At 35.3% G+C, this 12096-nt stretch overlaps 1 protein-coding gene and 1 non-coding gene across 3 annotated transcripts in view; one reads left to right on the top strand and one right to left on the bottom strand.

Moving 5' to 3' along the window:
* The window catches only part of CHD1 (chromodomain helicase DNA binding protein 1), a 73948-nt gene that overhangs the window by 33624 nt on the left and 28228 nt on the right, over window positions 1-12096 (top strand). For both annotated transcript variants that reach the window (XM_034960293.3, XM_034960291.3), the window contains exons 13-18: window positions 897-986; window positions 1979-2169; window positions 2882-3070; window positions 6364-6526; window positions 7366-7518; window positions 9938-10009. In XM_034960293.3, coding sequence (XP_034816184.1) covers window positions 897-986; window positions 1979-2169; window positions 2882-3070; window positions 6364-6526; window positions 7366-7518; window positions 9938-10009 — 858 coding nt within the window. The remainder of the gene's footprint in view (window positions 1-896; window positions 987-1978; window positions 2170-2881; window positions 3071-6363; window positions 6527-7365; window positions 7519-9937; window positions 10010-12096) is intronic.
* Window positions 5765-5867, bottom strand: LOC112439919 (U6 spliceosomal RNA). Its single transcript, XR_003028142.1, has one exon. It is a non-coding gene; the product is annotated as a U6 spliceosomal RNA (small nuclear RNA).

The following is a 12096-nucleotide window of genomic DNA, read 5'->3' as shown; positions in this document are numbered from 1 at the left end:
GGGTTTCACTATGTTGCCCAGGCTGGTCTCAAACTCCTGACCTCAAGTGATCCACCTGCCTTGGCCTCCCAAAGTGCTGGGATTTACAGGCGTGAGCCACCATGCCAGCCTATTTTACATTTTTAATGGAAAATTTCAAATATGCACGAGAACAGACAGAAGAATGTAATAAACACTCATGTTGTTAAGTTTCACAAATTTACTGCTAGTTTTGTTTTGTCTATACCTCTACACACGACTTTCCTAGTTACTGTGAAGCAAACCCCAGACATCATATTTCATCCATAAACATTACATTATTAAATGAATTAATCACTTATGTTTTCTTAAATAAGACCTTTTCGTTTGTGAAAGATGTGCTTTAAAATTGTGTTTACTTCGTTTTTTAAGAAATGCTGTGGTATTTATGTTTTATTTATAAGATTTACATAGCATTTTGGACTATATAAAGAATAACTCTGGCCGGGCATGCCGGCTCATGCCTGTAATCCCAGCGCTTTGGGAGGCCAAGGTAGGTGGATCATCTGAGGCTGGGAGTTCGAGACCAGCCTGACCAACATGGAGATACCCTGTCTCTACTAAAAATACAAAATTAGCTGGGCGTGGTGGTGCATTCCTGTAATCCTAGCTACTCGGGAGGCTGAGGCAGGAGGATCACTTGAACCCGGGAGGTGGAGGTTGTGGTGAGCCGAGATCACGCCATTGCACTCCAGCCTGGACAACAAGAGGAAAACTCTGTCTCAAAAAAAAAAAAACACACAAAAACTCTTTTATTACATAAACATATATTAATAGTTACTTACATATTTGAATGGATTTTAATTTTTAGATATGTAAGTAAAAGTATAATTTGCTTGATGTTTGTCTTAAAAATTGTCCTTCAAATTTCTTAATAGATAAGAACTCATGAATGGACGCATCATCAGACCAAACGGTTAAAATTTAATATACTGTTAACAACTTATGAAATTTTATTAAAGGATAAGGTATGTATTTATTTCTCACGTGTTTTTGTCTCTTGTATATCAGTTTTTTCTTTATCATATGCTGTGGACAAGATGAGAGAATAGCCTAAATCGTGAGTCAGCAAACTATAGCCTGTGGTCTTATTTTTTTAATGGTGCTTGAACTAAGAATGGTTTTTTACCTTTTTGAAAGGTTACATTTAAAGGGTCTTAGAAAGAATATGTGACAGAGAACATATATTTATCTGCAAAGTCTGAAATATTTACTATCTGGCTCTTCTTAGAAAAAGCTTGCCAACTCAATCGAATGAAACCAGTTTGTTATAGTGCGTATTGATTTGTAAGCTCTTTAAAGAAGAGGAAGATACCTAACAGGATTAAGCTACCACTGTGTGAAGCAGTGAAGGCTTTATAGATACTGCCTTATTTAATTCCTCCATCTACTTTATATTCACTTTCTCTAATTCATGGAAAAGAAAATCAGTCTCAAAAATGTCTCAAAGAATTTAATGAACTTGGCTGTGGTAACACAGCTCTTAAGTAGCGGAATCAGGCCTGCTCTAACTCAGAGACCTAAGTTTAAGAGATTTCTACAGTTCATAAAAGTTGTACAAAGAATTGTACCTACGCTTGGAATAAGACACTGTTCTGAATTTGTGTCATAGTTTTTTTTTTCATATTGACATTAATAGAGGCTTCTATTGGGGTTAGGCTAAAAATCTTTCATAAAAATTTTAAATGACACTGCTGATTTTTCTCCGTTAATTATCAGTTTATAAGCTAATAAAAACTTTGGCTTCATATTACATTCTAGTGGTTAAATTTGTCATAGAAGGAATATGTGCTGAGTTACTTGTGTATTGTAATCTTGAGATTACGATTTTTTATTTGAAAATTAGACAAAGTTTGTTTTTAATTTTTATTTCATTTTAATAATTGAGTTCAGATTAAATGGGAAGGCTAAATTTGAATTCCGTTTTTCTCTCAAAATACTGTTTTTCTATTATTTTAAGGCATTCCTTGGAGGTCTAAATTGGGCATTTATAGGTGTTGATGAAGCACACCGATTAAAGAATGATGACTCACTTCTGTATAAAACTTTAATAGATTTTAAATCCAATCATCGTCTCCTTATCACTGGAACTCCTTTACAGAATTCCCTCAAAGAGCTCTGGTCTTTGCTACATTTCATTATGCCAGAAAAGTAAGACAACTTTACAATTTTAATCATATTGTGTGGATATTATGTTTAGTGGGAATAAACCCAGGTAATAAGGTCAGTAAGAGTTTTTATTGCCCTAAAAGATTAGATCACAGATTACTAAAATTTAAAAAATTTTAAGAATTTTTTAAAAAGGAAAATGAGGTCAGGTAGTTTGTAATACTATTTGAATTTTTCAATTTTGTTAATAAACTTAAGCCATGTGTAATAAATCACAACAGTTGATTTTGCACATTTTCAAAATACACCTTGTTTGAAAAACTAACACAGTACCATTCTTTGTATTTAACAGTAGGAGTAACAACAATGAGGTGCTGGTAATCCCTTTTTCTAAATGAGGAAAGCTAGACTAGACAAGGCTAAATAAGTTCCCAAAGGTCACTACTTGTTCTCTTTCAGTAGGTCCAGAACTTTAAAAGTATATTTTTTTGAGAAATATTTTAGTGATAATTACTCCCATACTTCAAAATACTTCATATTCACTTGATTCAAGAATCATAACTTATAAAACAACTAATTATATTTCATCATGCATCTTCTTGGGAGGGAGATTTTTAGAGGTAACTAAGTTTAGCTAATTTTTTTTTCTAAAAATCTGTAGTATTTTGTTTATAAATGACTCCCCTAAAAAAAAAAGTTCATACACAACATACACAATTTGATTTTTTCTAGTAATTGTTCCAATTTCTTAAAGGTTTTCTTCCTGGGAAGATTTTGAAGAAGAACATGGCAAAGGGAGAGAATATGGTTATGCAAGCCTTCACAAGGAGCTTGAGCCATTTCTGTTACGCCGAGTTAAGAAAGATGTGGAAAAATCTCTTCCTGCCAAGGTTGAGCAGATTTTAAGAATGGAAATGAGTGCTTTACAGAAACAATATTACAAGTAAGCTGTACACAGAACACAGTTCTGAACTTCTAATTCTGAAAACCTTCCATGTCTGTGTCCTGCTTTTGGTGCCCCCACCTTCTCTACAATAGTGTCTTAGAGCAATTGCAATTCTCGAGTTTCAGAATAAGTTTATTCTGCGTCATTAGGAGGCAAAAGGAGATTTAATGACATATCCAAAATTATGAGTGACAACACTGAGTAATTCATCTTCTAACACATAATTAATTGCTTTCCTATATATCATACTGTTACCTTATAAAGAGTTTAAGTGTTAGGATTTCCACAATAATAAAGGTATTATATGATTATGACAATTAACAGATAGAGGCCAAAAAAAGAAACTTAGAAAAAAATTTTAGGCTCTGCTGCTTTTTGAAGAGTATTAACAAATCATAGCTGGTATAAATTTTGTATGTCAAGATCTATACAGTAGGACTTTTCAAAGAATCAGAAAGGAAAATGTGTTCTAATATCTGTTTAAACATTTAATTGCATAAAAGGAAATATATTGCTACATGCATTTGGAGTTTCAGAAACATTTATATTCTATGGTAAATCTATAGGTGCCATACATTTGAAAGAATATACTTAATTGCATAATTATTTTTATTATGGAAAATGTCAGACATATACAAAAATAGGATAATTTAATGAACTCTTATACCCATGACTCAGCTTCACTTTCTTTCTTTTTTTTGTTTGTTTGTTTTTTGAGACGGAGTCTCCCTCTGTACTCCAGGCTGGAGTACAGTGGCACAATCTTGGCTCACTGCAACCTCCACCTTCCGGTTTCAAATGATTCTGGTGCCTCAGCCTCCCAAGTAGCTGGGTTTACAGGTGTGCCCCACAATGCCCTGCTGATTTTTTTATTTTTAGTAGAGACAGGGTTTTGCCTTGTTGGCCAGGCTGATCCTGAACTCCTGGCCCCAAGCGATCCACACGCCTCAGCCTTCCAAAGTGCTGGGATTACAGGTATGAGCCACTGTGCCCAGCCCTAGCTTCCCTTTCAACTCATGCCAGTCTTTTTATGTATCTCTGGTCATCCCCATTTCCCTCAGTACCTGTCCTTTTGAAGCAGATTGGAAATTTTTCCATAAATATTTTTCTGTGTATTTCTAATAATTGATTTTTAAAAATACTAGTATCACCTGGGCACAGTGGCTCATGCCTGTAATCCCAGTACTTTGGGAGGCTGAGGCAGACAGATCACTTGAGCCTCAAGAGTTTGAGACCAGCCTGGGCAACATGGCAAAACCCTGTCACTACTCAAGATACAAAAAACTTAGCCAGGAGTGGTGGTGGGTGCATGTGGTCCCAGCTGCTTGGTAGGCTGAGGTGGGAAGATCGCTTGAGCCCATGAGGCAGAGGTTGCAGTGAACTGAGGTCATGCCACTGCACTCCAGCCTGGGTGACAGAGTGAGACCCCATCTTAAGTAAATAAATAACCCACTTTAAAATTTTCACAATTTAGGAAATTATTGCTCCCTCAGCAGAATCAATTTCTTGATACCAATATTCAGTATCAGTGTTCAAGTTTTCTCTGTTGTCTCAAAAAATTTTTTTACGTTTACTCGAATTGGGATTGAGATAGGTTCATATATGGCAATTGATTTGTCTCTGAGTTTATTATCTATAGGTACTTCTTTTTTGTTAAAATGTATACGATGGGGAAAACAGTTATTCTGTAGAATTTTTCCACATCTAGATTTTGCATAGTACTTCCCTCTAAAATAGTTTAACAGTATCCCCTGTATTTCCTACAGATTGGTAGGTAGATGTAGGTGCTTGATAATATTCAAATTAATAATTATGAGAAGAGTATATTTTGTAGTACACAGTGGCGATTATCTAATTTTGTTATGGGGTTCTTTAAAAAAAGCAATGCATTTTGTAGAATATTTGGAAAGAAAAGTCAAAGTAGGAAGAAGACACATTCACCTGTAATTCTCTTAGTGCTAGTCATATATCATGGATGTTGAACTTAAACTCTTCAAGGTACTTTTTGACAACTAAGGTAATAAGATACTGCCAAAAATTTCTGGAAAAATTCTTAGAATTTTTACCTCTAGAGAAATTAATAATAAATTTTTTCTGGATAAGGAAAAATATTCTTTATTCTTGATTACCTCTTAGGGCATTGAGCATCGTCCATGGGTTTCGTTTTGCTTTTCATTCCAGTTTTGGGGAACTGCCTGTATAACTAGTGGTAAAGAATGGTAATAAAAGAGTATGTACACTAGATATTTGAGACTTTCAAGTCCCTTCAAAAACTGACCTTGTAAAAAGGAAGAAAATAAAAGGTGGAAAAGGTCATGGTGAGAGGAAATTTTTCTTTTCTTTTTTAAATTCAGCTTTTATTTTAGATACTGGAGGTATATGTGCAGGTTTGTTACATGGGTAATATTGCATCCAGGTAGTGAGCATGGTACGCAGTGGGTAGTTTTCAACCCATGTTCCCGTCCTTCCCCCCTCTAGTAGTCGACAGTGTTGTTACGTGTTTATGTCCATGTGTGCTCAGTGTTTAACTTGCACTTATAAGTGAGAACATGCGGTGTTTGGTTTTCTGTTTCTGTGTTAATTCACTTAGATTATGGTCTACAGCTCCATCCATGGATATTATTTTATTTGAAGGGCATTATTTCATCCTTTTTTTTCTGTGGCTGTGTAGTATTCATGGGATATATATACAAAAATATGGAGTGTTCATGGATTTGCATGTCATCCTTGTACGGGGACCATTCTAATCTCTGTATTGGTCCAGTTTTAGTATAAATGCTGCCGAAGTGAGCACAGGAATTGTTACATATAGTTTGGAGTAGTAAAATAGCACCAAGATGTTTTCTATAAGTTGCATATGTATTGTGTAATTGCAATCTAGAGAAGGCAGTCGTGGCTAAAACCAGGTATCCTCAGGTTTCTTTTAGGTCCATGCAAAATACTCAGTTTCATTAGCTGTCTAATGCAGTAAAAGTTGTAAGAAGATTCAGATAAATAATGCAGCTGACCATCTTTTTAGCAAATTTGAGGGGAAAGGATTAATACACTGTAATAATTATGTTACATTAGCCTGTTCTATGTATAGCTAATGGTTCAGAAAACAAGTTGTGTTCTCATGAGTATTATGAAAGAGGTTTGGTCCATTGTATATACAGCTGTGAATTTTATAACGGTACAGTTTTACTTTGGTACTATCTTTGGCTTTTTTTTTGTTTGTTTGTTTTAATGCTTTTAGAATTTATCCTGGTAATTGTTCTGCTAAACATCATTTTCATAATTTTTTTTTTAAGATGGATTTTAACTAGGAATTACAAAGCCCTCAGCAAAGGTTCCAAGGGCAGTACCTCAGGCTTTTTGAACATTATGATGGAGCTAAAGAAATGTTGTAACCATTGCTACCTCATTAAACCACCAGATAATAATGAATTCTATAATAAACAGGAGGCCTTACAAGTAAGAATTTTTAAATGTTGTTACTTTGTGATAAAGTTCTAGAAATGTTGATTTCACTTACAATCGAAAATGGCTCAATGCTTTAACATATTGGATAAAAGTTCTCTTTAGTTAATGGTGCCTTTCTATAATGGTCTCAGTTATTAATCTTTGTAGAAAAGACTTTAAAATTCTAATTTATGTAATTATTTTGATGAATTTTCTAAAAATAGGTCTCTCAAACCATGGCCTATAATAACTTATCCAGCAAGAAAATCCCACAGTATGTTCATAATTATGAAAAAATCATTAATAGTAATTGTGCTGCATTTGTGATTTGGTAAATGGTAATCTAAAGGACATCTTGACCTCACATCTTAACCCTTCCTGGTACTTCTGGAAGATAAGTCAGAAGTGCGAAGGCACAGCTGCAATCCAGCCACTGTAGTGCATTGAAGGGCTAGGATCGGCATCTAGAATTAATACATTAGAATGCATTTGCTTACTCTTTTTAAACCTTTGGTTGCTTAGTTGCTGCTGCTTCTGATGTAATTGTTCTTCAGCTAAGATTTTTGGAGAAACACTGTGGTATAGTAACTAGCAAACAGAGTGAACAGTACTTTTTTCCTCCCCGACAGTATAACAAAACCTAGGTGTGATATGGCAAAGGGTATTTTAGCTTCAGTCATAGAGTGAAATGGTAAAGGTCTTAGAAAATTTTGAAAAGTGAAATAAGTTGTTTTCTAACATGAAAATTTAAAATCTCAATTTAAAATAATTCAGGCAACTAAAGTGTTACGTGGACAACTTACCATTTATGTCTTTTAACATATAACAACTTGAATTTATTGTTTCTGTAGCACTTAATTCGTAGTAGCGGAAAATTGATTCTTCTTGACAAGCTATTAATTCGCCTAAGAGAACGAGGCAATCGAGTTCTTATTTTTTCACAAATGGTGCGGATGTTAGATATACTTGCAGAATATTTGAAATATCGTCAATTCCCCTTTCAAGTAAGCATTTAATTGTATTTGTTGTTTTAAATTTTATCTAATTCCTGTGCATATTTTACAGAATTAACTTTGAAATTATTTTATAAGTGTTTAGGTTTTTATATAAACTGTACTTTTTCTTTAAAAAGATGTATCTGCTTTAAAAAATATTTGTCATTCCCTGTTTTTCTTGACTTTACATATTGCAACAAAACAATTTTTCTTCCTTTCCTGTGATTTTTATTTTCTTTTAATTCTGTCTTTTTCTTCTATGCTTGCTTTAGATTTTAAAAACTGAACTAAGGCAGAGTTTTCTTGATAAATCTAAAAGCAGGGGAGCCTTTAGTCTTCAATCTGAATGAGGAAAACAGCCAGTAGTCTCTGAGTGTGAATGCTGCCAAGATTCTGATGATTGGTGTGCTCATAGTTATCTGACACAGGGTTTGTTGAGTAAAACTAGACAACTTTACAGAAGAAACTAAAGACCAAAATTCCCTTCCATCTATTCAAAATTTATATTGAAGTTCATTCAATATAACTAAAGCTAATATTGATGAGTATTTAAAGTCAGGTGCTGTTTTCAGTACTTTACATCTAATTACTTAATTCTCAAAGCAGTTTTATGAACAGTACTAGGAACATAGCAGACATTGTGTAGATACAGCTAGTAAATGCTGTATATTTAGTGCAGATAGTAAAATAGCAGTAAAATTATAATAATGGGACTGAACACACAATCCCTGCTTTGTCAGAGCTTATCTCTTACAGGAGACAGACATCAAGCAGGTGATTACAAATAAATGTAACATTACAATTCTGGTAAGTGTTGTGAAGAAGGACAGGTATTTGGTGATAGGAATATCATTGAGAAATAATTGCAGTCATTTAGGGGAAAACGTAGAAGAGTACCATTAGTTGAGGTTTTTGAAAACACCTTTATTGATACGTAATTCCCATATCATACAGTTTACTCATTTAAAGTATACAATTCAGTGGTTTTTACTATGTTCACAGATATGTATAATTGTTCGACAGGTGGTTTTAGAACATTTTCATCAGAAAGAACCTGTAGCCTTTAGCTATTCCTCTTGTCCTTCCATTTGCCTTCCTCTTCTGCCCTGTGTTGATTTGTTTTTAAACAAGTTATTGTGTACATGGTCAAACAAAAAATTAGTTTGACTAATTTTGAGTGTTAATAAGCGCCACTTCTCCGTTGCTAATTCCTTCTCATTCCTAGGTCACTTCCTGGAGAGAATAATTTTTAATTTTATTTGGTTTAGGTCATGCCACAGTAATGAGATGCCACTATTCTTAAAATTTGTACTAATTTGTATTTTAGTGGAAAAGAAAAATTATTTTAATTTTTTAAAACTTTAATAGACATGTTTTCCTACTTTGAGTAGGTGATAATTAAGAGCACTTCATTTAAACCACTTAGAATACATCATTTAAAATGTTTATATTTTTCTTCGCAGAGTTAAAATTCATATAGTAACAAAGCAAAGGTAGGCATATGGCTTCCCAAAATACTAGTTTAATTCGTCGGTTAAATGCATGGATCATAGTAGACAAGTTATTTCTAGTCTATAACCAGTTAATAATTATAAAATCATTGCCATTTCTGAAGTGAAATAGCAGCTAATGTGTAATAAGCGTTCAGTATGTTGTAGGCACTGTGCTACATGTTTTCCTGTGTTCTCTCACGTCTATGAAGGAGGAACTACTATTATGTCTGTTTTGTTTAAAGCGGAACTGACATGGTGAAAAAGTTTGTGGAGAAAAGTCAAATCACTTGCTCAAGATACCAAATGAATAAAATACTCATTTGCTGGCTGTTGACTAGAACCCATGATGCTTCACATCAATAATTTTCAAACTTTAGTGTGCATCAGAATTAACTGGATGGCCTTTGCTAAACACCTTCAGTAGGTCTGGGGTAGGGCTCAATAATTTGCCTAGCTATGTTCTCAGGTGACACTAATGCTGTTCTAGTAACCACACTGGACTTAATCAGTGTTTTTAAAACTGAATTGTAACCTGTTAATGGATCTGTGAATCAGTTTAATGGGTTGCACCAACATTTTGAAAGTAAAATGATAAAACATGAGAGTATAACATAGTATATCATGTCATGATATGAAACTGTTTCAGGTGTTTGTAAACAGCTATGTACTCAATCACATACTTTTAGAATGGGGACTCAGGCAGAATAGTATGACAGCCTATGCTGTATTTACTCTTGAGGGTGCAGTCTTAGTGATTTGGAGCACAGACTAAAGACAGAATGCCTGAGCATTATTTTACTGTCTAGTAAGTACTTTCTATTATAGTTTTAGCAAAGGACATGCTTCACATTTCTACTTAATTTTATAATTGATTTTAATTGCTTTGTAATACTTTGATTCTGTTATATGCAGTATTTTAATGTGTTTTATTCTAGAGATTAGATGGATCAATAAAAGGAGAACTGAGGAAACAAGCTTTAGATCATTTTAATGCTGAGGGATCAGAGGTATGTATTAGTGCTTTTAAAATTATAAATAATTTTGATTTAGTATCAGTATATTACATTATTATATTCAGACATTTTTAATCTTCATATCTAGTTTGATAAAAAAAAGAGTGGTGTTAGCCACCTTTGATTAGCAAATGAGGTTTTAAAGTCACTATTCTAGTTTAAACCTAAGGATTTTATCTTTGAGACAGAGTCTCGCTCTGTGGCCCAGGCTGGAGTGCAGTGGCACAATCTCAACTCACTGCAACCTCTGCCTCCCAGGTTCAAGCTATTCTCCTGCCTCAGCCTCACAAGTAGCTGGGATTACAGGCACGTGCCACTGTGCCCGGCTAGTTTTTGTAGTTTTAGTAGAGATGGGGCTTCACCATGTTGGCTAGGCTGGTCTTGAACTCCTGACCTCAGGTGATCCACCTGCCTCAGCCTCCCAAAGTGCTAGGATTACAGGCATGAAGCCACCGCGCCCAGCCAAGAATTTTACTCTTTATTATCAATAATGTTTCAGCATGGAACAGTTAATTTAATTTGCTTCAAAATAAATTAGCCAGATTGGGCACAGTAGCTCACCCCTGTAATCCCAGCACTTTGAGAGGCCAATGCAGGAGAATCGCTTCAGACCAGGAGTTTGAGACCACCCTGGGAAACAGTGAGACTGCTGTCTGTACAAAAAAAAATAAAAATAAAAAGTAAAAAAAATAAACTGGGCATAGTGGCACTCGGTTGTAGTCCCAGTTACTTGGGAGGCTGAGTTGAGTGGATCACTTAGCTCAGGAGTTTGAGGCTGCGGTGAGCCATGATCATGTCACTAGACTCTAGCCCAGGCAATAGAGTGAGACTCTGTCTCAAAAAAAAAAAAAGAAAGAAAGAAAGAAAAAACCCAAAAACAACAAAGTAGCCCACTTTCCTTTAAAAAATTTTTTTTTTATTTCCGTGGATTTTTGGGAAACAGGTGATATTTGGTTAAATGAGTAAGCTCTGTAGTGGTGGTTTGTGAGATTTTGGTGCACCCTTCACCTGAGCAGTATACACTGAACCAAATTTGTAGTCTTTTATCGCTCACCCCCTCCTACCCTTTCCCTCTGAGTCCCCAGAGTCCTTTGTATCATTCTTATTACTTTGCATCCTCATAGCTTAGTTCCCTCTTACAAGTGAGAACATACAATGTTTGGTTTTCCATTCCTGAGTTACTTCACTCAGAATAGTAGTCTCCAGGCTGGGCGTGGTGGCTCACGCTTGTAATCCCAGCACTTTGGGAGGCTGAGACGGGCGGATCACGAGGTCAGGAGATCGAGACCATTCTGGCTAACACAGTGAAACCCCATCTCTACTAAAAATACAAAAAAATTAGCTGGGCGTAGTGGCGGGCGCCTGTAGTCCCAGCTACCCGGGAGGCTGAAGCAGGAGAATGGTGTGAACCCGGGAGGTGGAGCTTGCAGTGAACCAAGATCGTGCCACTGCACTCCAGCCTGGGTGACAGAGCGAGACTCCGTCTCAAAACAAAAAACAAAGAGTTCGAGACCAGCCTGGCCAACATGGTGAAACCGCATCTCTACTAAAAATACAAAAATTAGCTGGGTGTGGTAGTGCGTGCCTGTAATCCCAGCTACTCGGGAGGCTGAGGCAGGAGAATTGCTTGAACCTAGGAGGCGGAGGTTGCAGTGAGCCAAGATAAAAAGAGTGAGACTCCGTCAAAAAAAAAAAAAAATTATATATATATATATATATATATATATATATATAGTCTCCAATCCCATCTAGGTTGCTGCAAATGCCATTATTTCATTCTTCTTTATGGCTGAGTAGTTTTCCACTGTGTATGTATACCACAGTTTATCTTCTTGTTGATTGATGGGCGTTTGGGCTGGTTCCACATTGTTGCAGTTGCAAATTGTGCTGCTATAATCGTGTGTACAAGTATCTTTTTCATGTAATGACTTTTTTGCTCTGGGCAGATACTCAGTAGTGGGATTCCTGGATCAAGTGGTAGTTCTACTTTTAGTTCCTTTAAGGAATTTCCACGCTGTTTTCCATAGAGTTCTTTTTTTGGTATATGCCTTTTATTTTTTAAGGAAATAAAATTTACAGTT

The sequence above is a fragment of the Pan paniscus genome, chromosome 4 (assembly GCF_029289425.2).
Source record: "Pan paniscus chromosome 4, NHGRI_mPanPan1-v2.0_pri, whole genome shotgun sequence".
NCBI lineage: Eukaryota > Metazoa > Chordata > Mammalia > Primates > Hominidae > Pan > Pan paniscus.
This window is presented reverse-complemented; position numbering and strand designations above follow the sequence as displayed.